The 27,726-nt window shown below is 33.1% G+C and overlaps 2 protein-coding genes across 8 annotated transcripts in view; one reads left to right on the forward strand and one right to left on the reverse strand.

Annotated features, from left to right (window-relative positions):
* The first annotated feature begins 9,262 nt into the window (after positions 1 to 9,262).
* Positions 9,263 to 13,772, forward strand: LOC130810490 (protein DYAD-like). 2 transcript variants are annotated; one of them, XM_057676575.1, is made up of 8 exons: positions 9,263 to 9,375; positions 10,169 to 10,286; positions 10,411 to 10,514; positions 11,342 to 11,967; positions 12,035 to 12,424; positions 12,533 to 12,647; positions 12,737 to 12,820; positions 13,227 to 13,772. In XM_057676575.1, exons 2-8 carry the CDS (start codon positions 10,184 to 10,186, stop codon positions 13,506 to 13,508), a joined length of 1,704 nt encoding a protein of 567 aa, XP_057532558.1. In that variant the 5' UTR covers positions 9,263 to 9,375; positions 10,169 to 10,183; the 3' UTR covers positions 13,509 to 13,772. The 2 variants fall into 2 exon arrangements, with proteins under 2 accessions (XP_057532558.1, XP_057532557.1); XM_057676574.1 differs by lacking the exon at positions 9,263 to 9,375 and adding an exon at positions 9,418 to 9,673.
* A 656-nt stretch (positions 13,773 to 14,428) lies between these two features.
* LOC130810489 (BEACH domain-containing protein B) overlaps positions 14,429 to 27,726 on the reverse strand; it is a 41,326-nt gene continuing 28,028 nt past the window's right edge. For 2 of the 6 annotated variants that reach the window (XM_057676572.1, XM_057676573.1), the window contains 20 exons: positions 27,532 to 27,720; positions 27,187 to 27,448; positions 26,915 to 27,106; positions 26,609 to 26,827; positions 24,743 to 24,919; positions 23,841 to 23,956; positions 22,452 to 22,916; positions 22,159 to 22,372; positions 20,426 to 20,647; positions 19,852 to 20,325; positions 19,461 to 19,778; positions 18,921 to 19,373; positions 18,779 to 18,825; positions 18,228 to 18,321; positions 17,791 to 17,997; positions 17,582 to 17,707; positions 17,043 to 17,414; positions 16,731 to 16,962; positions 15,578 to 16,315; positions 14,429 to 15,092 (listed from right to left, as the gene is read on the reverse strand). In XM_057676572.1, the coding sequence (XP_057532555.1) occupies positions 15,615 to 16,315; positions 16,731 to 16,962; positions 17,043 to 17,414; positions 17,582 to 17,707; positions 17,791 to 17,997; positions 18,228 to 18,321; positions 18,779 to 18,825; positions 18,921 to 19,373; positions 19,461 to 19,778; positions 19,852 to 20,325; positions 20,426 to 20,647; positions 22,159 to 22,372; positions 22,452 to 22,916; positions 23,841 to 23,956; positions 24,743 to 24,919; positions 26,609 to 26,827; positions 26,915 to 27,106; positions 27,187 to 27,448; positions 27,532 to 27,720 (5,080 nt within the window). In that variant the 3' untranslated portion in view covers positions 14,429 to 15,092; positions 15,578 to 15,614. The remainder of the gene's footprint in view (positions 15,093 to 15,577; positions 16,316 to 16,730; positions 16,963 to 17,042; positions 17,415 to 17,581; positions 17,708 to 17,790; positions 17,998 to 18,227; positions 18,322 to 18,778; positions 18,826 to 18,920; positions 19,374 to 19,460; positions 19,779 to 19,851; positions 20,326 to 20,425; positions 20,648 to 22,158; positions 22,373 to 22,451; positions 22,917 to 23,840; positions 23,957 to 24,742; positions 24,920 to 26,608; positions 26,828 to 26,914; positions 27,107 to 27,186; positions 27,449 to 27,531; positions 27,721 to 27,726) is intronic. The other 4 variants (XM_057676570.1, XM_057676568.1, XM_057676571.1 and 1 more) reach the window with 3 other exon arrangements.

Below are 27,726 nucleotides of genomic sequence, written 5' to 3' on the forward strand. Positions count from 1 at the left end.
TCAGCTGAAGTAGAGTACATTGCAGCAATAAGTGCAGCATGTGAAGCAGTCTGGCTCAAAAGGATATTGATCGATCTACATCATAAGCAAGAAACACCAACTACAATGTTTTGCGACAACATGTCAACAATAGCAAGGACGAAGAATCCAGTGTTTCATAGCAGATCAAAGCACATTGAGATACGACATTCTTACATTCGTGAGTTGGTAGATAAGAAAGAGATCAAACTATAGTTCTGCAAGACGGGGGAGCAGCTCGCACACATTTTCACAAAACCTATATCAACTGATTGATTTATCAAGTTCAAAAGACAACTCAGAGTTCAAGATTTTTCAGATTAAGGGGATTGTTAAAATAATCTAGAAAAATCTAGAATTTAAAAAAAAAATATTAAACATAAAAATATGTAGACTAAAGAATTAAAAAATTAAAATATTTAAGATATTATCATAGAAGTTTCTATAAAAAGTAAGCTTGTAACCAATATTAATGACTACAAATACCCATTGATGTAATCAATTTTTGGCAATGAATAAAAATAGCTATATTTCATATTTGCTCTCATTCCTCCCCAAATAAATCAATTCACTACTTTTCTTTCAAAATTTTCCTACAGATGATGAAATAAACAAGTTTTGGTTTCAGAAAAAAAAAAAAAAAAAAAAAAAACATTTGGATGGTTGTGTCTACCATTGTTTTTAAGAAACTTTGTTTGGATTGAGAGTGTAATAAATTCTCTGTCAACCCATTGCAAAGATCATTGTGTTCTAGTAGTCCTTAGTTTATTTGTGTTAAGTCTAAACCTGTGCAACGGATCAGATAAGGGCCAGATCGGGCTCTAATAGAAACGGGTCAGATGGGGTCGTGCCATGCAAAATAGGAAACATGTTTTAAACGGCCCGGGCCCATCGAACCCGATCTGACCCGTTTATCTTATTTGTTTAAATTTTATGGGGAGTGATAGAAGTTTTTTTTTTTTTTTTTTTATACAATTAAGAATTAATTTTTATCCTAAGAATCATAAATTGCGATACAAGACCCAAGAAAATTCAAACATGAAACAAAAATACTGATATTAACAGCAGAATGTTAACTAATACACATCAAAGTCATATACTATCAAATAATAACAGTGAAAAAATCATCTAATTCATCAAAACTAATATATCAACTAATACACATCATTAATGGAAATTTATAACTGGAATTTCCTTCTTAGATATTGAACAAAATGAATGTTGTATGTAGGCCCAACAAATTGTATTTATCAAATTTAAAAGGGTTTTAAGCAAAGCAATTGTATACTGTTAAAACTCATTTTAAAAGGGCAGTGTGGTATTATCGACAAGTGTTGTTGTATACTGTAAAAACCCATTTTAAATTTACAAAGGCCCGTTTAAATCCTCTTACAATTCGCTCTATTTTCATAATTATATAGCCCGTTTTCAACCCGGCCCGTTTGAGCACGACCCTTATATAACCCTTCTAAAAACGGGTCGGATAAAAGTTGAAAACAGAAGTCCGACCCGTTGAACATCCCTAGTTAAGTCTAAGATTGCTAATATACCTCTGTATCATTTACGTCCCTTTCATTTAATTCCCCAAATCCGTCCTTCTTATAAAATTCTCACATAAAATATATATATCATTCCCACGTACTCGTCCCATCCCATATAATTCCCCACATCGAAATAATTTCACCCTCATCATTATTCGAAAACATTAAATCTATCATTTTAACACTAATTCAATTTATTATATTTCAAATAAATAAATAAAAATATTAAATGTCCTTTCAAACTATTGCTCAAAATCCGGTTACAGACTCAGAAAAGAATCAAACTTAATTTGACTATGAAAGAATTGCTCCCAAATAGGAAGTGCAACTCATTCCTTATCAGGCCTATTCCCACTAGCCGTCGCTCATTTTTAAGTAATACTCCCTCCTATTCACTTTAGGAGTCTCATTTGACTTTTTACGAATTTGAAGGAGAGTCAAAAGTGGGATCCTAAAAGTAAGAAAGAGAGTGGTATTATGAGTTTTTAATGTAAGGGAAAAAAAATTAGTATGTGTAATGAAGGGTATAATTGAAAATAGGATAAAGCTACTAAGGGCATAAAAGTCAAAAACCCATACCAAAAATAGAAATGGGACATTAAGATGACTTGACCATAAAAAAAAATGGGATATATAAGCTGAATAGGAGGGAATAATTTATTAAAATGCTTAGTTATACTGCCTTTTATCCCTATTAACCGTTCAATTTAGAATTTAACACTAATCATCAATCATTTCTTATATTGTATTTTATTTTTAAATTATAAGTTAAAATATGGTCAATTAATATCTTATTTTATTATTCATCTTAATGTAAATTTTACTAAATAACTTGTAATAATTATTTTATTATACACCAATATCAATTAAAAATTAAAATAACTCATTAACAAACCTGGGACAATATTGAATAATATTTTAAAATATATATAATTTTCCTAATCCCAAAACGCTTATCTTTATTCGAAATTCAATTCTATATTTGTTTCCTTAAGCTTCTTCTTCACAAATCTTATTTTTTAAAGAGACTTAACAAATTTCATCTTTTTTGGGAAAATTTTTGCTCTTCCCTTTTTTAATCTTTCTAGCATTAATAAAAATACTTCCTACGTTCAATTATACTTTATCATATTTGACTTTAAAAAAATCCAATGGTTTATTTTTGATAATTTATATATTAAATTATGCATAACTAAAAATTAAAAATATTATTATAATGAAATTATATAATTAAACAATTCAAATAAGTTCACTAACTATTTCTTCTTATATATTATCCAAGATATGTAACATAAATTAAAACGATAAACAAGGATAATCACGATGATACAAAAGTATTTCAAAACGAAAAAATATCACAAATTGTTGTGAGACACCGTCTTTTCAAAAGACGGTCTTAATTGGGGCGGTACATTAGATTTTTAAAAAATACAAAAACGGAAAATGTAGTGTAATTGCACGCTTACTCGATCGGGGTTTAAGATACATCAAGTAGGCATTTAGTATATGTCAAGTAGGAGTTCACATTATATCAAGTAGGTGTCTTTTAACATGCTGAAGTTGTCAAGTAAGTGTTATGTGCTATAGGTGTTTAGGTTATTTGTTGTAAGGGTTTAGGTTATGTGTTGCAGGTATTTAGGTTATTTGCTGTAGGTGTTTTTGTTATGTGTTGTAGCCTGTAGGTATTTTTGTTATATGCTGTAGGTATATAGGCTATTTGTTGTAGGTATTAATGTTTATGTATTGTAGGTATTAATGTTTATGTATTGTAGGAGTTTATATTATGTGTTGAAGGTGTTTAGGTTATTTGGTGTAGTAGTTTATGTTGTGTTGTAGGTGTTTATATGTTTACTTTAATATGCAAAAATACTTATTATAACTATTTCAAAATGTCTACATCAACTATTTAAAATGACTATTTCAATATGTAAAATACCTATTAAAACTAGTTCAAATGCATACTAAAACTAGTAAAAAATACCTACAAAAAATTATAATAGGTATTTTTAAAATGCATGCGCATAATAGATGTTTTGGTAACTTAGATTGGGCTTTGAAAGTCGTCTCTCAAAAAATCGGTCTTTTAAGAGACTTATCGAAAAATATAAAACGTAAAAACAAAAACTATCAAATTCATGTACCCATTTACATGTCAATTTCCTAACAGCGCCTCTCCAAAGAGACCGTCTTTATAAGAGACGGCTCTCCAGGCCAAGGCCCAACAATTAAAAAAAAGGAAAAGTCTAAAAACTGACACGCGCGTTTGACCCTAGTTGGAGTTAGTGTTATAACCTATTGAAGTTGGTGTTATAACCTATTAAAGTTGGTATTATAACCTATTAAAATTGGTATTTGAAGTTGGTGTTATAACCTATTAAAGTTGGTATTATAACCTATTTGGAGATACCAACTCTAATAAGTTATAATACCAACTTCAATATGTTGTAATATCAACTTCAAATAGAATTACATAACACATATTTTTCAGATAGTTGTTTTTTTACTAATAATAAATCGGCCCATTTAAAATGCGTCTTTTATTAAGACATCTTTAAGTAATTTGTGATTTCCTAAGGGTGTTACTAAATATCGTGTTGACTCAATTAGGAACGGGAACAACAACAAGAGGGGGGGGGTGAATTGTTGTTGTTGCTAGTTTAAGCGTTTATGCCCTGTTTTTGCGGAATTGAGTAAATTAAATAAAGCTTAAACTTAGAGCAAAATAATAAAAGAGACACACGATTTTTACGTGGAAACCTTCTGGGCCTAAACAGAAGGAAAAACCACGACCCCTCGGGATTTCTAAAAACTCCACTATGTTTAAGGCAATTAGTTACAATTACAATAAACACCTTACTTCACTCGAAGCGAATCTACTAAACCAACTCTTCTCTCTCAAAATGCCTTACTCAAAGCAACAAACTTAGCTTCACTAAAAGCTAAACTCCACACTAGCTTCACTCAAAGCTATTAAATTCCCCCTTTAGACTCACCCGAGTCTAATTACATGTACTCACAAAAACCCTTACAAAAGGAATGAAATTCTCTAAAATAAATCAATGAGTTGCACAAGAAAATATTATGAATTAATTGGCAATTTTAAAAGCAAAATATTTCTTGTAGAATTTCCAAAAATAATCGCATGAAAAAAAGTTTATACGTTTTTTTCTCTCAATGCATGCTCTAAGGAACAGCCGAGTTCATTAGCTATTTATAAAAAATAAAATCTCTAAAAATAGAGAAATATTCCAATCCATTATTCCCTATCAAAAGATCATGGGAAAAATGTGGATTACACTATCAAACGGTTATTTCCATAAGCCTTGAATAAATCAAACATACGGTTAAAGCAATAATAACCGCTGTTTCCTAATAATAACCGCTGTTCCCTTAACCAGCAGTTTCTTCAGCAGTTCCTGTTCCTGTACTAACTGCTGGAACGTTTTTGCTATTTTTAGAAACGGTTATACTTAATAAAACTAGACATGATAACCTATTATCAAAAGTAAAGACCGGTTAAAAATAATAGCTAAGACCCATTCAACAACCACTATTTCTATTTTTAGCAAATTCAATATTTACTAAAAATAGATCCTAAAATAAAGGATTATTTTTAGAAAACCACACGTAAAGGATTTTTAGAAAAACTTTTTGCCAATTAACTATAATAAATAAATGCAACAAATTAATTTAAATACATTAACTAAAAAATAAAAATCAGAATTTATTAGTTAACGTAGGCTGACTTTGGTTTGGGAACAGTGCGCTGTTTCCAGAGTCCAGTTTTGCTAGAACATCCAACTTTGGAACAGTAGACCTGCTGTCTCAATTTTACATCCCAAGCGATATACTTCTTCTAACATCCCTTGAATCCTTTTGACACGTGCATTCCCATGAACTAAGCCATAGGTACTATCAACGATCACAATTAATCAGATATCGACCTGCACACAATCTCTAAACACATATTTGCTTAAGTGTAGTCATCATCAAAACTCAAGAGGTTCAACATATCGCCACCCCTTTTTCATTTTATTGTCACCCCCTCAAAATTACTTATTTGTCCCTGGAGTTTAAAAAATTACAAAATTGCCACTGCACTTAAAACTTAATTAATAAATGTAAATCACACTCAATAACACTATTAACAATTTAATGGGGAAGATTTGTCTATATATATCGAATTCTGAGATGCGTATGAAGTACGAAATCAAACACGGTACTATCTCTCTAAAAACTCTTAAAGAAGTTGTCACCCGTAATTGGTTAAATATGGCTAACGAAAGCGACTATGAATCGGATGCGGTAAGTAAATTTTTTGATTTGAATCGTTGAAAATTTTTTTAAAAAAATAAATAAATCGCACAAAACTGGGCGATTGAACCATGGTTCAGTTGCATAAAATTGGGCGACTGGACCATGATTCAATCGCACAAAACAGGGTCACTGGACCATGGTTCAATCGCACAAAACTGGACGACTGAACCATGGTCCCCATTTTTGTGCGATTTCTAATTTTTTTATTTTATTTTATTTTAATTTACGTATTTTTTTTAATTATTATTATTGTTGTTGTTGTTTTAGTTATCGTTATTTTTTTTATTATTGTTATTATTATTATTAATATTAATAATATTATTATTAATATTAATATTATTATTATTATTATTATTATTATTGTTGTTGTTGATAAATTTTTTTAAAAATTTTTTTTTCAATTTTTTATTTACGTAATTTTATTATTATTATTATTATTATTATTATTATTATTATTATTATTATTATTATTATTATTATTATTTTTATTATTATTATTATTGTTGTTGTTGTTGTTGTTGTCATTATTTTTACTTTTCGTTATTTATTTATTATTATTATTATTATTATTATTATTATTATTATTGTTGTTGTTGTTGTTGTTGTTGTTGTTGTTGTTGTCATTATTTTTACTTTTCGTTATTTATTATTATTATTATTATTATTGTTGTTGTTGTTGTTGTTGTTGTTGTTGTTGTTGTTGTTGTTGTTGTTGTCATTATTATTATTATTATTATTATTGTAGTCATTATTATTATTAGTATTTTTTTTATTAATTTTTTTTAGTATTAGTATTGTTATTAATTTTTGTTATAATTATTATTTATATTTACGTCATTAATGTAATTAATTTATATTATTTATATTTTAAATTTGCAGGAGTTTGAAAACTTTGGAGACAACGTAGACTACTCCGGTAGCTTTGTTACGGATAGGGAATTTATTTCCGTAGATGAGTTACATAGTTGGGCCGATGCGATAGCAATAACAATCGGTTTTCAATTTACACGTGCTTCTTATAAAAAGAAAGGACGTTCTAGAGTTAGTGTCTATTTAAGATGTCACCGCTATGGTAATATTAGGGGTGATGTACATAATTTAGATAATACTGCCCGACTTGGTTCTAAAACTAGAAGTTGCGGGTGTAAATTTATGATTGTAGGAAGTAGTCGTAAACTAGGAGAAAGACCTTGGACGGTAAGAGTGTGTCCTGGTGAAAAAGGAAAACATAACCACCCGTTCTTAGTGTACAGAGATGGTCATATAAGGGCGAATAGGATCAATGTAGATATTCGGGAGCACATACGACAGCTTAGTGCAACCGGAATGCAACCGGCCTTTATTATGAATTCTATTAGAGATAATTTTCCTGATTTTTATGCTAGTATGAATCATATATATAATATTAGGCAATCAATAAGGAGGGAAAAGATGGAGGGTAGGACTCCCCTTCAACACTGTCTTCATATGGCCACAGAACTTAATTACGTGGTCTAGACAGACTTGGATATCCAAGGGCAATTGAGCAAACTTTTAATTGCAAATCCTACCTCTATTCAAATGATACGTACGTGGCTGTATGTTGTGCTGATAGATACAACGTACAAAACGAACAAACAAAAGTGGCCACTATGTGAAGTGATCGGAATGACGCCAACCAATCACAACTTCTTGGTTGCGTTTTGTTTGATGCGAGATGAGGCGGCTGTGTCGTATTTGTGGGTGTTGCAGGGATTGAGAGATATTTTTGGCACTGCTCAGACTCCTAGCGTCATTGTAACCGATCGAGACGAAGATTTATCTGCAGCTATTCGTGACGTCTTCCCAGGTAAAAAGGCTTTGTTGATTCATTATTGTCGTTATATCTAATGATTATGTCTTAATTACGTTCAATGTGTCTCGCAGCCTCTTCCTGCCTAGTCCTCCTAGCAGAACCTGTTACCCCCCTCTCATGCGGGTCCCCTCTGAGTAAGGTAGGCCTAGAACTATTACCTCTCAACAATTGTCTAAAAAAACCTTTTCCTTTTCCTTGATTACTAGCCATTTTCTACAATTTTTGACAGTTTCATTAAATATAAAAAATAAATGAACATAATCAAACTTTACGTTACATTAACCAGATGAACAAAAAACAATATTGATTTTCTAAATTGACAATAATCATAAAAATAATAACAACATTAACAAAAGTAATAACATTAATAATAATCATAACAATAATAACACAAATAATAACAATAATCACAACACTAATAACAAAAAAAAATTATAAAAAACGTTAAAGGATAATATAATAACAATAATAATAACAACAACCAATATAATAATAATATAACAATAAAAATAATAAAAAAAATAATTATAACAATAACAATAATAATACAAATAAAAATAATACTAATTTTTCTAAAAAAAATAATAATAAAAAATTAAAAATGAAAAAAAAAAGAAAAAAACCAAACAACACCAATAATAAAAATAATTTTCAACACAACATACAAAGTTTATTATTAATAATAATAATAATAATTATAATAAACATATTTAAAATAATAAATTAATAATTAATAATTAAAAGAAAAAGAATAATTTAATAATAAAATTAATAACAATCACAAAAATAATTAAAAAAATAAAAATAATATCAGTAATAATAATAATAATACCAACAAAAATAAAATTAAAAATGACAATAATAATTATCAAAAACAATAAATGAATCGCCCAGATCTGGGCAATTCGTTTAATTTTTTTTTAATTAATTTAATTTCGAAAAATAAAAAATAAACACAACAACAACAATAAAAATAAAAATTGTAATAATAATTATAACAAACATATTAACATTAATAAATTTAAAATCAAAACATATAAATATATTTAATAATAAAAAACAATAAAAATCACAACAATAATAACAATAATAATAAAATTATTAAAATAACAGTACCAATAATAATAATAATAATAATAATAATAATAATAATAATAATATAATTAAAATTTATAATAATTATACAAAAACAAATGAAAAAAAAATTTTTTTAAGTTGAACCGCCCAGATTTGGGCGGTTCAACTTATATTTTTTTTTTGTTTGAAAAATTAAATTAATTACATTCGAAAAGAAATCACCTCGATTAATTGTTTGCGGATTGAACTTAGTTTTTTCTCCAACAATTTGCTTTTGTAAGTTGGTTTTTAAATGTGGTAGGAAATATTCTAGTGAGAATGTGGTATATATAGAGAATTTTATGTTCGATGGCAAAATTATTATTTTTTGATTATATAGGGGCAAATACGTAATTTTCTTAGGAGGTAGCGATAAAATGAAAAAAACGACGATATTTAAGGATTGGTTTTCCTAAACCTAAACCCACTTGAAAAAACCTCACGCCTAATATAAATCACTATCTACTTTTTAAATTTAAGAACCTTCATAATCCGCTTTCTCTCTCCTAATTCTTGCGCAAAACGTTGGATAATCCTTATTCATTCCAGGTATTCACTTTTACCGCTTCTTTTCTCTACCGTATTTTCATTCTTTTCTGCTCTTTGATTTTCCGATTCTTTCATCTATATACGATATCAAACATTGCTAGAATCACGCATTCTTATTCCTTAACATACTGGAGTTTTGTTATCGTTGATTTGTTTGATTATTAATCAATGTCGTGAATCATTATTTTGTTACCGTTGATTTGTATGATTTTCAGTGTTAATGGAGGTTTTGTTAAGTTTTACTGTGGTTTCGTTTTTGTAAAGATTAGATTATGGCCTTATGGGTTTTCAGAACAAGGTTTATTCTACACTATTTAAATTTCTGGGTTTAACGGATTTTCTTATGTATATTTTGTTTGTTTTCCTTGGGTTCAAGTTTTTGGCGTTTGTATTTCCCGATTTTCTAGGTTTAAGCTTTTACTGGGTTTAAGCAAATTTTTTTTCGTAACACTGCGTTTTGGTCGTTGCGTTTGTAAAGTATGTTTTTCTTCTTTGTTTTGCTACTTATACACCCCCAAAAATTCGTTTTATATTTTGATAAACCCTAAAATCTACTATTTTTTGTTTTTTCTTAATCTTTTTTGCAATTTTTTTTTTGAAGAGAAATGCATAACTGATTCTAAATAATGCAAAATGTATTGCGATTTTTTTTTTCTTTTTATAATCGTTTTCCCTATTTTATAGTCAATTAGTCATTAATCTTATCTATGTCGGTAATCATTTATTTTTATCAAATAAATTTTACTTGGTTTGACGTTAATGTGTTCTGAAAATCTGAGTATTTTTGCTGCAGGAAGAAAATAGAAGAATGACTCGAATGATAGTCCCAAAACAGAGTAATTTAGGAGTAGTGGGAAATGCGGTTCTTCAACGTCCTCTCCCCAACCAGATAGTATCATTCAACCCCAAACGTAATTCCTATGATTTTTTTGCTTCTTTTATCTGCTTAATTGCTTCGTTATCTTTTACTGTTGTCATGTTGGGTGATTGGGTCTACATTGTGAATATTTTTTCACTCATTATAACTTGTCTCAGAAGAATCAATCGACACTATTTTAGAGGGGACCTTCTATGAGATTGATCACGCAAAGCTACCTACTCGATCCCCTGTCATGCTCCATAATGTTCGAGCTGTTATGGTAATTAATCTTGGCCTTGGTCTAATACATTGTTTCTTTCCTGCGTTTTGTACATCATTTACTCTTTGTTTGAATAACAATTTGGGAAAGGAAATGAAAGGAAAGGAAAGATGAGAGATTTAGAGAATGATAGGGGATGTCTCCCTTGTTTGCTTAGGAGATAAAGGAAGGGAGAGGAAGAAATAGCATTATACTTCTAAATTTTTCCATATTTGAAGTGATTTGTAATCACTTCAAATCTCTCATCTTCGAACTTGGATCCAAACAAAGGAAATTATATCCTTCTAAATCCCTCGTCTTCTTTAACCCTTCAATTCCCTCGATCTAAACGAAGTATTAATGATTACAAGCAAAAATTGGAGAAATATTTAGTTTAGTATGCATTAGTATTTGTTTTCCTCTTTTGTGTTTTCTTGCAGAGTTTCATACTATGTTTTGTCCATTCTCCATCGAGCAAAAGATTTATACTTTTGATTTTGAATTTACTATACTAAAATGGCTCATGATTCATGTGTACTTCTTAATGATGTAAAATTGTATATGATATTTTCTATTAAGGGTCGGTCGAAAAGCTTTTTTGTAATTATAAGGGTTAGGTTGTAAACATCCCAGACCGTGCTTAGGTGGGAGTCTATATGGAAGTTGGTTATTGACATTGGGGTTATGGAATTTGAGTAGAGTTTTATACTTTGCAATTGCAAGATTTAGAGATGATTTAATAGTGATGTTTGTCTTAGCTATCTTGTTTTTGCTGTGTTTATATTTTCCAGAAATTTGGCCGCTGGGAGAACTGTAATAATACTTTGTGTTTGTTTAATGGTTTTAAGGTAACTGCAAAATCTGAGCTGAATGTGACAGTTAGATATCCTAGCACTCAATCTCTGGAGGCGTATTTTGGCAATTTAAATTGTATGGCTCTTAGACAAGAACTTTACCCTGCATTGGATGAAAAATTTATCATGGGACCAAAGTCTGCGCTTGAAGTTCTAAGACGTAAAATTCCTTCTCGAGATTTTGAGGAGCTCAGACACTCCATAGCCTTCTGGTTAGTCAAGTCTTCTAGCAAATTAAATCAGCTTACCCTGCCGGGAGAGAGCTATGGTACCGAGTCCAAGCAAGGGCCATGCTTTTCTAAGCTTGAAAGCAGCGGAATTAAAGGATGGGGTTTAACAAAGAAAGTTGCTTATCTTCCAAATTCTGAAGAGCTGAAAGACCATTCTGCAATGAACAGTTTGACTTTCGTAGAGAAAAATGCTTGTGTCAAAACAGAGGAAGACGATGAAACTAATGTCCAGAAGGTCATTCAATACAGTAGGAAGAGGAAGCGTGGTAGACCTCCACATTCTGAAAGCAAGAAGAGAAAAGCAATTTCCAAGTTAGATGCTATTGAGGTTAAACCTAAGATCATTGCAAACATAAAAAACGAATATGTTGAGAGATGGACTCTACAAAGGTAAACTTACAAGAACTTAGGCCAACATTCTTGACTGCTTTTACTAATTTACTACTATAAAATACAGATATGAGACAGCTGCAACAGAATTGTTGGAGGTTTTGAAGAATAATGGAGCAGTTCATGGGAATCCAATGTCCCGTACAAAGCTAAGGACTGAAGCAAGGAAAAGAATTGGTGATACAGGTCTGTTGGACCATCTGCTCAAGCACCTTGCTGGCAAAGTGGTCCCACGTGATGGAACTGATCGTGTTCGTAGGAGGTGTGATGCTGATGGTAAGATGCAGTATTGGGTTGAAAATGCTGATCTTGTTAACATCAGGAAGAAGGCTGGGGTTGAAGATCCTTACTGGATCCCACCTCCCGGGTGGAAGCTAGGAGACAACATAAACATTCCTAGTTGCATGTGTCGTCAAGAAGTAAAGATGCTTAAGGAGGAACTTAGCATCTTGAGAAGGTATACTAAAACATACTCTTTTTTTTTTTTTTTTCTGGAACCTTATATTCGAATATGTGGTGTATATTATAATCAATGTCTTTTTTTTTTTTTTTTCTGTGTAAGCAGTCAATTGGCAGAGCTGAAATGCAACAATGTAAATGAGCTGCCAATTACTGCGGTGATGCCAGATTTTACTGCTACATCCTCTGGGAGGGTTAGAGATGGAAACCTTAGCAAAAAGGTCAGTATTGAATTTCTTGATAGATGATCATATATTGATCTTTTTTTAGGAGCTGAGCCTTATACCTTTTTTTACCATTCTCATTGAAGGAAATCCTTGAGGTACTGAAGATGAAGAAATCACGTCTAGATGAGCAGGAACATCAACTTTCAAAACTGTTAATAGAACTAGAGGTCTGTGTGCTTACATAGATTCCTATGTTATTGATTTGTTTGAAATGTATTTAATATGCTTAGTTTTGTGCAATGCATTCATGTATAAACCTTTTTGCGTAATGTGTTTAATACAATCATTTGCATGTTATTGATTTGTTTGAAATGTATACCCTTAATATGCTTAATTTTGGGCTGTGAATTCATGTTTAAACCTTTTTGCATAATGTGTTTGATACAATAATTTGGATGTTGAAGGTGCTAAAAACTATTTTATAAATGCACCAAACTTTCATACTTTGTGATTCATATACTGCTCATGCTAGTAGTCTTTACTGTATAGGTACGTCTACTATATAAGTTCATCAAGATTTTGCGTACTCTATGTTATGCTAATCAGAATAAATATTTCTGCTGTTGGCTGTAGGAAGACATGAAAATGCAACCTTACACAGCAGAAGCAGCAGCGAACCAAGAGCTGAAAGAAGCCTTTGAAGATATAGCTGGTGGAGAGTTGAGTGATAGTTATTATGGAGAAGAACAAGAGAAGGAAAGCCAAGACAAGAAAGTGATTGTGAATCTGAGACCGTGCAGGCATCAGGATAACATCGACAATACATCATTGTGTGAAGCAATAGATGATTCGGTGCAGGATTTCATGGCACCAACCTCTGCTTCAGGCTCCCCTCTCTCTACAACCACTTCATAATCTGATTTTAAGCTTGTGTAAATGAGATGAAGGCTAGAAATCCTTCAAATTTTGGCCACTGTAAATGTTCCATAGAAGCTTAGTTTTGACAGGGTCTGGTCTGGTAAGTAAACTATTGGAGTATGGATGAGAACACCTATGTTTATGGTGTTGCAATTTCTGAATATTAGTAGGAGTATATATAGTTTAGTAACAACTAATTCTGCTCAATCTCACTGAGTTAAAGTTTCCTGTTTTATAATCCACTGCAGTATTCTGTCCTGATTTGTGTGCTTGTCAATTCGGTCAGTTCGATTTCAATTTAGTCATGTCGACCCAACGAGTTATAAATTTATTAGTATTTTATTTAGTCATGTCCTGATTTTTGTTTAATTAAAATATTATCTCCAATTAACGACTTCAAGAAAAAAAGCTAAAAAAACAACATTGTTGGCCTTCTGCTTTGTTGTTTTTCACGGAAGTATTTTCTTTCTCAATGCAGTCAAGACATTCCGTCATCTCTGTTAATGGTTCCTCATTTTACTTACAACTTGTTTGATAGATGGTAATAAACGGTGATTATTAACACTTGTCAAACGGGCCATGAGAGATGGTCATTAGTCATTTGGTCTTGTAGATACTCATTCTAATTTTGCTACACAGTAATTTTTGTGTACTTTATCCGTTTCATTATACTTGTTATTTTGACTTTTTACACAATGTAATGCACTATTTTGATCATGTATATATGATTAACTTTAAAAGAATATTTTTAAAGTATGTAATTTGACGATTTAAATAAACTCAAATGATAAATAGTATCAATAACCACAATATAACAAATATTTCAGAACAAATTAAGTAATAAAATTAAAGGGACAAAAGATTAAGGTTGTATGAGTAAGTTGTATGCATTGATTTGCTTGCATTACATCGTACTCCCTCAATCTTTGTGAGAAAACATCTTACAGCTTTTGACGGATTATGATTGCTTGGTTGTATTACTTCGTACTCCCTCAATCTTTGTGAGAAAACATCCAAAACTCTTAGTGTAAAAATATTTGTAGTTGAAGAAACATGACAAAAAAACATTATATATGGTAAAAAAATTAAGGGTAAAAGGAAGAAAGAAAATAAATTTGTAAATAAAATTAAAAGAAAAAGAAATAAATCCATTGCTAAAAAAAAAATAAAAGGGAGCTAATTGAGGATACACCAAAATAGAAAAGCTTTCGCCTAGGGATGAATGAGTAATTATTATTGTCCTGGGTTACTTTAAATATGTACCATTTTTTATCGCTAAAGTTTCCAAAGCCTCTGTTACAAGTATAATTTACTTATTGTTTTTGTTTACAAATATAATATATATCCTGTTTGGAATTGAAAAATTGGAGATGTCTTGAGTTCTTCGATGTTGAGTCGCTTCTAACATGACATGATTTGCTCCCTTCATTTTTCGGGAAGCGGTTTTTACTACTGTTCCAATTAAATTTATCTTTATGTATGAACACAAACTCCAAGCAAAAACGCAAATGATGGCCACCAGAGATGCAATTTTACCAGGGACAGCCAACAGTCGTCTCCAAATATTACCAGAGAAGCAACCTTGTCAATAGAGATATTAGTCAGTCCTTTCCATCCAATATTTATAACACAAAATTTCAACAGTATCTGAATCTAAAAACAACAATGTGTCAAACTAATCGGATGATCCATAATGATTTCATGATGCTAGTTGGGAAAAGTAAATTAGTAAATTGCATTTATTCCGTTCTAAAATAATTGCAATATTTGACTTTTCACGTAATCCAATATACTAATTCAATCGTTAATATCTCTAAATAAAATTATAAAAATCTGATATTAATAATCTTTGTATTGAGACTAATTAAACAAGATCCTACTTGAGTATGTTTTAAGTGATTAAGAAAAAACTAATCATAAATTAAAATGATGAATGAATAGTGCAATATTTCTAATGCTGCAAGTAATTTGAAATAGAGGAAGTATAGTACAAGTAATAATAATAATGATAATAATAATAACAGTAAAGAACCAGAAAGCTAGAATTACCAGCAAAGGGAGCATACCATAAATAAAAACAAATGTTGCTTACACTGATAGAATCTATCCTGCCATTAAGGATTTGGATTTTGTATTCCGAGGGAGGCTAGGTCTTCTCAGTTGAGGATTTTCTATAGAATACACTAGAAGGCTTCCTTCTTTTGTGCCAGCCAAAATACATTCTTCAGGAGTAACCCTGAGAGATGTTATAATCTTCCCTATTCCAGGGTATTTTTCTACTACTTCCAGGGATTTCATAGAGCGTAAAACTATTTGTCCATGATCACCTGCGCAAACCAAAAAATCACCACAAGAACTGAGTTCTACACAACTGAGGCGTCCATAAGACTCCGAACTTGCGATGTGCTTTCCATTTATTGAGTAAAGGTGCAGGCTTAAATCATCATCAGAATATAACACAATCCGCCCATGGCGTGATACGACAAGTTTTGTCAATGAACTGCCAGATGGATGGCGAAGAGACCTTACGTATCGTCCCTCTCGTAGAGTATGAAAAACACAAGTTCCATCCTTGGATCCGCTGATAACTACGTCAAGCTCCATGCTAACGTATAAGCATGTAATTATATCATCGTGTCCACACATAACATGAAAGGGTGACTCAGAAATGATATACTCTTTACGTACAATCTCATTTTGACTGCTCCGAAATCTCTTTTCCATCATTCTAGAACGACAGACTTCCCACACCATCACTGTAGTGTCATAGCTCCCAGTAGCAAGTACACTTCCTTCAGAGGTGACTACAGAAGACCAGAGGCATCATTAGCTTTATACAAACAGTGAAAACCTAAATTTAGAAGTATACTCAAATGGTTTACCATCAATTATCACTTATAAAAAACAATGATGTATCGTTGGACAAGTATTTTCAAGAAATCAAACTTTCATCATTTGTTATTTTGTTACATTACATAACAGAAATATATAAGGCTAAACATTTTCTATGGAGAGCACCAAAAGTCATTGGGGCAAACCATAAGGATGGAGATTGGAGGGAGTAGTACGTAGCAACTCAAAAGTCAGGAACGCTTAACATATTGTATACTTAATATTATAATGTTTAGACAGTTGATCCACGAGTTTGCTTTCATATCAAGTTTATGGAAGTCCACAAATTTACAATATAAAATGGGCATATAATCATCAGATGAATACCTGCAACACAGCTAACCACATCTTTATGGCGTCTGATGCTCTGAACCACTTTCCCATCAGACAAAGATACTACCTGAAAGCTATTGTCCCAATTGCCACAAGACACCAAAAAATTTTCCGTAGGTGTTTGTAAATTAGCAAAGCACTGTGATCCAAGTTGAATAGCTTCAGACAAAGCACTTCCTATTTTACGAGGAGGGAGGAGATCAGAACCAATCTCAAAGAATGGATCCTACATAAGTTGGACAAGTTATTCAGATTACAATCATTAACAATAAGCTTTAGAATTAAAAAAGTTCATGATCAACAAACCTGTGAACTAGAGAATGTGAAATTGCCACCAGACTGCAGTTGAGTTGTCAACCACATCTTAACAGACATCATGAGACCTTGATTGACTAGGATAACATTAGAGTCTAACACATTTACATATAATAGAGCAGATGGAGTATAATTGAAGCTGGAGATAATTGATGTCAAATTTATAGAGCCAGGAGCAAAACGTAAAGGCTGAGCAATTGGAATTGGGGGTCCTCTTCTTGGATGCTTCTTACGAAAAATCTGGATAGGGGTTTGGCCAAAATTTGCGATCTGATCTTCAATGGCCGATCTTTGCAATTCGTCTTCCATGCTTTCAAGGTCAACAGCACCTTCATAAGTCAAATAGTAAAAGATATTTGCCGCCTGTAACAACCAAGAATAAAAGCTGAAATAAGGATGACCAGAAAACTTTTTAGTGTCCGTCAACATCCTCATTTTCAACTCTTCCAAACAGAGTCGAAGGGAGGGGGGGGGGGGGGGGGGGTGGTGGTGTGTGGTGGTGGGAGGGATCGATTCAATGATGTATATACCTCAACTGCTGGTTTTCCTCTTTGCTTGAAGCCAAAAACTAGGTCAATCCACAGATGTAAATTTGAGCTAACAAATTCACTTTCTAGAGCCTCTCGATTTTGGTAAATAAATTCTTCTGGAGATCCCTGAATATATAAGTTTATCATAACTTTAGATTTCAAGAACAATCAGGTTTATTTGCATGTTACAAGTAACAAGAAATCAAAACCTTGGCCCACGGAGGAAGGCAAACATCACCAATAGGTTCTCCATCCTGTTTAATACCCATATGGTAGGAATTTGAATTAACAAGAAACTCAGGCATGTAAAAGAACTCAGGAATTAGTTCTTTCACATCACTCGTATTGGATAAGCAGTTGCGGAATGTGCCTTCAATGCTTTGGAATAGACGATCTGCATGATCAAATTTACCACCCTGACCAAATACATATGTAAGTTTATTAACGAAGTGGTAAAAGCAATTAATATTTGTTTCTGGCGTCAACACAAGAAACAATACAAAGATGAAATTAGTAAACAGGATGTATAATAAGTTCCAAAAAACGCTTGAACAGAAAAAAATTACAGTTCCTATAAATATGCATAGCAAAGTGATTGAACAAAAGACGCGAGTGGCCATATACAATTAGGCTGTAATCCAGATACCTGAAGATTCCGATGCAACGCAGTGAATGGTTCCAGCCTGATGAGGTAATAAAGAACAATCCCCATGCTTGAATAATGAGAACCATAGTAGAAACTGCAATGAAGGAGATCTTTCCCATGTTAGGGTTTGATTATAAGCTGTCCTTTAGAAATCAATTTACAATTATATTCTTATTTATAAAAAGCTCTCCTAAGTGTGCCTAAAGCTAGTGCCGATGGCTGGCAATGAGTTATACACTTTGATAGAGCTAGGCGAGGCGGCGAACGCCTCATGGCGCCTAAAGACGAGTTCCAGAGCCTCTAATGGTCTTAGCCTCAGAAGGTTATTTGACGCGAACAGCCGAACACCCATCATGTATTTTTCTCTTTATTTTTCTTTTCTTTTTTTATAACCATCTGGATTTTTTAGGATGCTTAATTTATTTTTAGCTTGAACCTTAGCCCCGCGCCTAGAGCCAAGGCTCTAGGGGCCCTTAGTGCCTTGGATGACCTCACACCTTTTAAGACTAAGATCATGAATTTGATTATTTTCTATCAACCGTGTATATTACCTGGGAATATCAGGATCAGAAAAATTTTGGTATCTATCCTCGAAAACCTGCAGGAGAAGTTACATGTGAAATTAAGAATCAAGAACTGCCAAATCCTTGATATTATTCATTAAGTTTCTATCTAGAGATTATATTCACAGACCTCAAATCTCTTCGGGTCCAAAGCTCCAACAGGTTTTGACAGATCCCTAAAAGTTGAAGATTTGTTGTAATCAAGTGTCTCAGAGGAATAATCAGCCAATACCCAAGGAAATATAGGATATTGTGTCAAGTCGTTATAAGACCTTCCAGCAAGTGTATTCAGAATCATAAGATATTCAAAATTGGTGATTTCTCTCCTTCTCCACCTCTCCCTGGCACTTTCAGCCATCTCTTGGGCCACACGTCTGTCGACAAAGGAGATGGGCTCAGTCCTGTCTTTAGCACTTCCCTTTGGAAACAGTAACTCATTTCTGGTGGTAACTATTAAGCTTCCAATATCTTTTGCCATTTTCTGGGAAGAAAAATTGAAGAACACTGGAGCAACAGAATTGCAGAAGAAAATCTCAATTGCAGAGTATTGAAGTAGATAGCGAGTCCAGTGCACTGCTTTAATCTACAACCAGAAGGTGAAACAATTGTAAAACCAGCATTACTGCACATAATATCAAAATTCAAAGGCAAAGATAAAAAGGCATTTTACCTTGGAGATCTCCCATCTCCGATGTCGTTTGATACCTTTCAGTTGCTTCTCCGAAAAACCAATAGAATTATGCTTCTCAATAACCAGACTGGTATCTGATGGCAATCTCAGAAATTTCAACTTCTCATCTTCATTTGGTTGATCTGATTTCTCTGAATCAGAATTCTTTAAAGAATCAAAAGTTCTGAAAACTGAGGAGCCTGCAGTGCCTTCCACCAGAAATTCAGCATAGAAATGTAAGACATTTTTCAACACTGCCAAGTGACCAGCTAGCTTTCTCTTTGGAGATACCATAATGCAGGGTACAGTCACAAGAACCTGTGTATGAACTCGAAACAAGTGAGAATATAGTATTAACATAAACTATTGTAACCATTTGGTTCACATATACCTGGCCACTATCGATTTCAAAGGCAGGTGAAGGAGTGTCTTTCCTTTCTTGAACTGCACCCTTTTGTTCATCATCTTTCATCTGCACTGATGTCAGAACATCTGGAACCTCTTCAGAGCAGATCTCCTTGGAGCATCTTGATTCATTGTCACTTTCACTGGCTTCAGGGTATACTTCTTCAGTAATTCGACGAATTCCTTTTAGCAAGAAGCGCTTCATTTGTTCTGGAATTGGTACACCGTCACCAGATTCGTTTTCACAAGTTGCAACTACAGCTTCTTTTTCAGAAGCACTGGATGAAGGGTGACATAATTTTTCATCAAAATGGTAATTTTGTCTTAACTTTTGTCTACGACGCCATGTATCTTCTGTCTTGTCAAGTTTCCAATGTCTTGTAGCACGATTTGGGAAAGGCATAGCAGACCATGGCCCTCGTTCATCGATCAAAGAACGGAAGACATGCATCCATTTTTCCTGATCAAATTAAAATTGTTAAAAAACTGACATTACAACAATGTATCCATTATGATATCAAATCAATGAAATGCGAAACATTAGACAGCAGCGTGCATACAGCAACTACTTGTTGTTCTTCATCACAAGCAAGTTGGAATGCAGCTCTCCTGCTATCATCTGAAGCAAGAATTCCTCTTAACATGATCTGCAACTCATTTTCAAATGCCTTTTTCTGGCTAGATTCTGCCATTACATTTTCATCAATCCTAGTCCGCAAGTCAGCCAGCTGTCTCAGGCGATCTGTCTTCAACGATTTAATAAATTTTGCTTCATCAGATGCCTGCAGAAATATGAAACATGTTCTCACATCAAAACGAAATCAGAAGAGGAAAACTTACTAGGAATAGATATATTCTCCCATAATTTTTGATAAATGTATGACTGTAACAATCACGAAACCGCATAAAATTTATTGCAAATTTCTTTCCTATCCAAGAAAGGTATAGATTTTTCGTATCGGCAAAGAAACTTTACAGGGAAAATTTCACAAAAGCAACTCAACTGACGACTCTCAAGTCTATCTATTATGCAATATAGAGTATAAGATAAAGAAAATCCCATCCCAACAAAGAATTACTAGTAATTTTAAATAGTTGTTTCATACACACCTCCAATGAGAAAATTAATCTTGTTAAGCCAAGCGTTAACATAAAATCACATATCAGCTTTCGGATTATTGAAAATCCTCAATGACGTTGTTCGTCTAAATTTAAACATCTCTATTCTCCAATTCTATAGTTATTCTTTTCTTTTTACTTTTATTTGAAAAAAAGAGAAATATAAGACACTGAGATGGGATTGTGAAGTTTATGGCAGTAAGGCTATAGGAGATTAATGACGTTGTGGTGAGTAATTAAATATGGGAGACAAAAGAGGATGTGGGTGGCTGCAATAGGAATAAACAGCCACCTAATAGCTTGTTGCGTGTATGTTTCCTTTCATAGCCCTTATGCAGAAAATTTTAAGACAAAAAATTTGCCATAAAAATTTGTAAGTTCAAACTTTCCCTTGGTCATTAGATCATTTTAAAAACAGGTGAGAGGCCTCACATTTGAGACTCAGAGGTTAAAGGACACTACCCAATGTGTATTCGTGTACCCTAGTTCCTATATGATATGACTTTACCGTGCTCAACTTCTGGAAACGATACAGCCTCATGAAAGTCATTGGATCACTCATGAATTCAGTGACCAGAGAAGGTCCCCTTTTCTTTAGAGAATACCAAGCTAGCACACTCTGATGCACATCACTACCGCTAATGATCATGTAATATATGGACATAAATGATATGGACTAGTGCTTGTAAGTGTTTTCTCAGATGCACATCACTAATGCGTAATGATCATGTTTCACCGAATTTTCAGCAAGAAAGTTGTGGTGCCTTTCACTACAAAGTCAATGGTGCCACGTAATAAATAATTATATAAGGCACCCTTTACCTACTACCTCCCTTTTGTAAGATGTAACAAGGAGAGAGGCGAGGATTTTAAAGAAATGCTGGCTACTCTCCTTGCCAATTAGGCTGAACCAATCATATGTGGTTGTTTAATCAAACATACTTGGAAAATTAGGCCGAACCAATCATTTTAAACCTCCACCCCTTTGCACAAGCAACAACCACCAAAAACTGCTCTCACATGAGTTGGGTGGTTGTTTAAATCTAAACTCAAAGGTTTGGAAGCAGTAGTAGATTGCATCTACTTGCAAAATAGCATCTCTAGATTTTGATTATAAAGAAGAGGTCTTTGTATAATAGAAAAAACATATATAGCGTAATTAAACAAGACCCACCGCTATAAGTACTCTGTCTTTCTGAATCAAATTGTGCACAGCACCCATTTCTGATGGTGCACTGCCAAGGTCCGATGAGTCGTCACTACTAATTATGCTAGAAGCAAGCAACGATTTGCCACAGTTGACAGTTTCTCTGATCAAGTGGGATATAACATGAAAACGATTGCCATCATCAAGCATTCCATACTGATACCTGACAGCCAGTAAAGACCTGCTCAAACATACGCAAAATGTCATAGAAATCCCAACAATTCATAAGACAAAATATTTCTGTTGTAACATGAATATACCATATGAAAAGCTGCAGCCGGTTTTTGCTATGCTCGTCATCAGCCAACAAAAGAGACGGTAAAAGTGGAACCACTTGCTGGACACCTCGAGATGCTCTCTGTAGTGATGCTCTGCAAAGATATAAGACAACCAAGCGAAAAACTACTCTTGAGCACTTTTCACCTCTTAATAACATAGCTTTGTCAACATTTTTGCTTGGTTTTCCTCCAAGTGCATTCCCAAGTCCTCCAGACACAACTACTGCAGCCATTTCAGCTGCAGGGATATTCAATGATTCAACCAAGCCACGTGCTCTTTGTCCAAAGGATGGTGCAGCAAAAGAGGTTGATTTAGGAAGTGGCTTACTGGGGCCCTTCCCATTCATCTCACTTATAACAGCCCAAAGACTGTCATACAGGATCCACCAGTGTTCATCAGCTATGATTTCTTCATTAGTTGCAGGTTGCTTGCACACTTCTGGAATTCTGATGAGGAAATCAAGCAAACGTCGTTAGCATAAAAATGATAGATGGATTTGATGCGAGTATGCAATAAGCATGCAGCAAATTCTGTGCACCGTTCAAAAGGAATAGAAATTATTCAACTGCTGGCAAGCAATCATAGAAGTAGGAATAATGCGGCTTGTAACTCTATAGAGTGCAGATATAATATCCCACTTTTGAAACTTTAAGACTTGGTTCACATTCCATTTTATTACCCCAACGCCATTAAGGGCTCCCACCTAGGGTGGGCTTTGGAAGGGTCAGATATACCGTATACGCAACCTTACTCTTATTAATGATAAAACTAACAAAGAGGTTGTTTCCGATTGACTCTTGGTAACAAAAATCATGAGCAACTTCACACATATAAGAAGTGCACATGGTTCAATGGGCCATTTCGAGACAATGTTTTCTGAATCAATGGGCCATTTCGAGACAATGTTTTCTGACTCTCTCTGCATTTACAGAGGAGAAAAAGGCTCCAACAAGTCTAAGTCTAAGAAAAGTGTGAATAGCAGTGTCCTTGACAGTGAAAAACCACAAAAGAAAACAAAATTTCTAAAATTTACTTAAATAAGAATATAAAAAAAGTGGACAAGGTTTTTGACAAAACTAAATGAAAAAACAAAAAGTGAAAGGAATAGCAACCAAGCTTCAATCACACAGCATCCGCATAGCAAAATCTAGAACAAAATCAATATACTCATGAAATCGAAAAAAATGAGCTCCGACTCAAAAAATCTTTAAAAATTTTCACACACATAGCTGGACAGAGATCAATAGGAACATATGATAAAATTGCACATAGTACAAAAAAAAATTAAGATAGAAGCTAATATATAACACTTGACAAGATTTAAACACGCATGAATTAAAAGATATAAGCGGACAACCAACCAAAATTACCTAGACGTTCTTTCAGCAGATTCTCCTTGCAATGCATCATGCAGAGCAGCACCTAGATCATTAAAACCCTCAAGTTCTAGCAGATCTGGAGAAAACTCTGAACTAGTTGCTGGAAACTAAGGGAGAAAATTAATTAATTATCAACAATATCAAATCCATAGCTAAATCATGCTAACCAAAAGGAACAATAATGCATTTATAATAGCTTAAAGTTTTGTTGATAACTTGCATTTAAGGGTTCATAAAACAGGTGCAAATATTAACATTTCATTTAAATGAATTGTATGAATCAGCGGTACAAACTAAAATCAGAAAGACAGTCTCCAGCACAAATTAGTTGTAGTGAAACAAATAGTGAGAACTACTCTTATTGGTACAAAAATGATTAACTGAAATTCATCAATGCAATGTTATATTAAATCCTAACAGTTTTTGTTGTCTACTATAAATTTGTTTCAGTATCTTTTTTTGCAAGCTTGCTAACAAAAAGCATTGAACTTAGTAGGATACTAGGATGAATTATACAGGATGGAACATAGTTACATGGAAAGTCAACGGAATGCGATCCAAAGAGCTCAAGGGGACGTTCCGGAGTACAAACCTTGTTAAAAAGGTATTGGCCTTCATTTACAAATCAAAGAAAAAAGGGAAGAAAAACTAAGATGAAACCTAGAAAACTAAAGAAAATCCACTTAAAACATTTTTTAAATGAAAAAAAAATTAATTTAATTTTGTTTTCAAATATTTTTTTATATATAATATATCTCATACCCAATCGTTCTGAAGTCAATCTAGGCTGCATTCCTTATTCCCGTTCCCCGTTCCAAATTAAATGTCGTTCTAGGTAACAATAGTATGGAGCTTGACACAACTTTATTACTTGACTCAGAAAGATTGCTTACCGGAAGCTTATGATCAATCTCAGATAGAAGAAACTCATCAATCAATCTCATGAAATACAAGGTATTATCTCGACAAGGCTGAGATGCCAAAATGTTTTCCTGATGTGACAACTCGACCAGTTTCTCTAACAAATCCTCAAAAATATCCCGCAGAAAGTAGTGGTATGATACGCCAGCCTGCAAGATATCGAGCTTATCAGGTTCATGCATGACAACTTGAGTAGACAGAACCAAACAAAATTAGGTCAGTGAGATAGGCTTAAGATACAATAAAAAACTAAGGGACTAAGAAATTGCTGGATGTTTTCGAGCATAGTTTTACTTTTACTCATTTGTGGTCCCCCTCCAATAAAAGGGGAGACAAAAAAAAGCTTTAATTGCATGAAGTTCCAAGGAATTATAATGGATTTAAACTCAAGGTGATTCAATTAAATAAAGACCAATCTATAACAGTTTAAAAACTGTTACGTGCAAATTGAAAACATGTATTCGAAATCAACAGCTAGAGCACTCAAAGACAACCAAGTTATCTCATGAACCATTAAACTAATAATTGATACTTTAGATACATAACTAAGAGAACTTTGAATTCTACGTCAATATAGATGTTTAAAATCGCTTATTTCCTTGCAAATAACAAGGTCCTAAGAATTAGATTTTCAAGTATAACTAAAAATATATTTAAAACCCCTTTAAGAAGAATGATGAAGTGGACAAGGTTTTCGGTTTGTCAATTCACACAATAATTGCCACAGTTTAGGATGTTGTAAAGGCAGGATTTAGCTTGTGCAACACTATGACCATTACCACAATCGTGACTGGAGTCTATTAGTTTAGGGAGCCAGAGAACAGAGTCCACAGTAAAGATGTACAAAAAATACACTAGTTACATTTCAGAATGTTTAGTACGGTTTCACAAAGATTAAGAAACGTAGATGACCCTTACGAAATAGGTTTTTGGTGGGGTAGAGGATTGAACAGACAAGACAAAATAAATAACGAAGGCCATCAATTGGATAGAATTCAGGACAGAAATGAGGAAAACCCCTTTGAAACAAATAGACAATTATTGAATAAATCTCATATCATCAAGAAAGCTCTCAAAATCACTTGATGAACCCTAATAATACACCAGGAAAAAAAACAGAGCAATTGATTTTTTATTACTCCCATTAAAATTTTTAAATACGAACTTAAGATAGAAGCACTTCTTGCACCTGAAATGCCTGCAGGCGCTCAAAATTGATCTAACTTAAAAAAATACTAATAGAATATCATCAATTTCTTATCCAAATGGGAGATAAGTATTGAAAAGAAAGAAAAGACATTCAAGAAGCACGTGAGATGTTTATTAGCAGGGAAAAATAGGAAGGTAAGGAATGAAAACATCCAAGCCAACATTTCACATTAAATGTAGCTTAGAGAGCTTCAATATATCCTGAAGGATAAAGCTAAATATTGCCCTTGAAAAATGAATCATGGAATGAATGGAAGGAGAGGATGAGCTTGTACTATTTCAAACCCTCTAAAAATATCAAAACATAGACCAAAAATATTTTTAGGAAGACGGTCACCCTTCTATTGTATAAATGCAGAAATGAATTTATTTTCCATTTGTGTAAACTTCATCATGGATTGAATGAGCAGCAGAGAGGGGTGAAAACAATGTTGTTCAATTCAACGAACTATATGTTTTGCAATTAGTAACTGGTAACTCTGGTAGAAAAAATTATAAACACCATTTAATGTAAAACTAACGCATTGAGAAAGTTAAAGAACAGACCTGACTGTTATTACAATCATATTTGAAGAAAGAAAGAAATAAACATTGAAATATAAAACAAAGGACAAAGAATGCAGGACCACCTTGTCAAAATGCATGAGTATGAAATTAACTGTTTCCTCCAAATGCTGCCAACCACCTTTGATAGAAGTTAAACAATAGCAAAGAACAACACAGAATAATGCTCTCACAGAATTTTGTTCGATAATTTTGCTTTCACTTTGATCAACTGTATCAAGTTTATATTGCTTCACCACTTCAAGCTCCATTGAAGCTGCCAACCAAGCAGTCCATCCATACTCCTACATAGGCAGAAATTATATTATTAGTGAATGTGTAAGCCTATAAATAAATGCCTGGATAAAAAAAGAAAAGCGAAAGAAAAGTACCATCAATGATTCAATATTAGACAGACTTGAGTCAAGAAGATCAAGGAGATCTGTAATTATTTTGACACGGGCAGATACATCTTTGCAACCGGACATAAATTTGAAAATCAGAACCAAAATCTGAGGAACAAAGAACTGACAACTATTTCCCTTGTTTTTTTGTCGTTCGGGTTGAATCTGTTTCTGCAATACCTATAAAGTACAAATACATGCCATAGATCAGTCAAAAAGAAGCAAGAAAATTAAACAAAAAAGTATCAACAAACAGTAACCTGCTTTGGGCTGGCACCACCAAGGAGAACATCAAACAGAGTGGCACATAAATGTTCTGTTAGAGGAAAACTAAACAGTCTATCAGAAATGGCAAAAGAAATTGGCTGTATTCTTGAATGGGTCCTCCTATTGATTTCAGACAGAGATTTAGATCTTCCAACAGTGAGATTAAAAATCTTCAGTCCTTTCCTTTCAGCTGGAATGCCAACTAAAAGCCTACCAATGAATTGCAAGCTAAGTAGTCTTATTGGCTCGCGTCCTCTGATACAAGGGAAAGAACATTCATGAAACTGAAGTATTACCTCACAAATGACATCTCAGAAGATTTGGTAAATATATCATACCTCTGCAAAAGATTTATGAATACATGACACCCACCAATGGAGTTCACCTGTTCAACAAATGATGCCATAAGTGATTTCTGAGAGATAGCACGTATAACCATATGGAGAACATCCTCAACACATGCCATATCCTGGCTTGTCTCAAAAAAGGCAATAAGTGCTTTAACATCTGGTTCATCGATACTTTGCCTGCGA

This window comes from Amaranthus tricolor, chromosome 4, assembly GCF_026212465.1.
Source record: "Amaranthus tricolor cultivar Red isolate AtriRed21 chromosome 4, ASM2621246v1, whole genome shotgun sequence".
NCBI classification, from domain to species: domain Eukaryota; kingdom Viridiplantae; phylum Streptophyta; class Magnoliopsida; order Caryophyllales; family Amaranthaceae; genus Amaranthus; species Amaranthus tricolor.

Excerpts from the sequence above, each read along its gene's own strand:
- LOC130810490 (XM_057676574.1), top strand. Across the intron at positions 10,515-11,341 it reads ATAATGTTCGAGCTGTTATG|GTAACTGCAAAATCTGAGCT; the intron begins GTAATTAATCTT and ends AATGGTTTTAAG. Across the intron at positions 12,821-13,226 it reads AACTGTTAATAGAACTAGAG|GAAGACATGAAAATGCAACC; the intron begins GTCTGTGTGCTT and ends TGTTGGCTGTAG.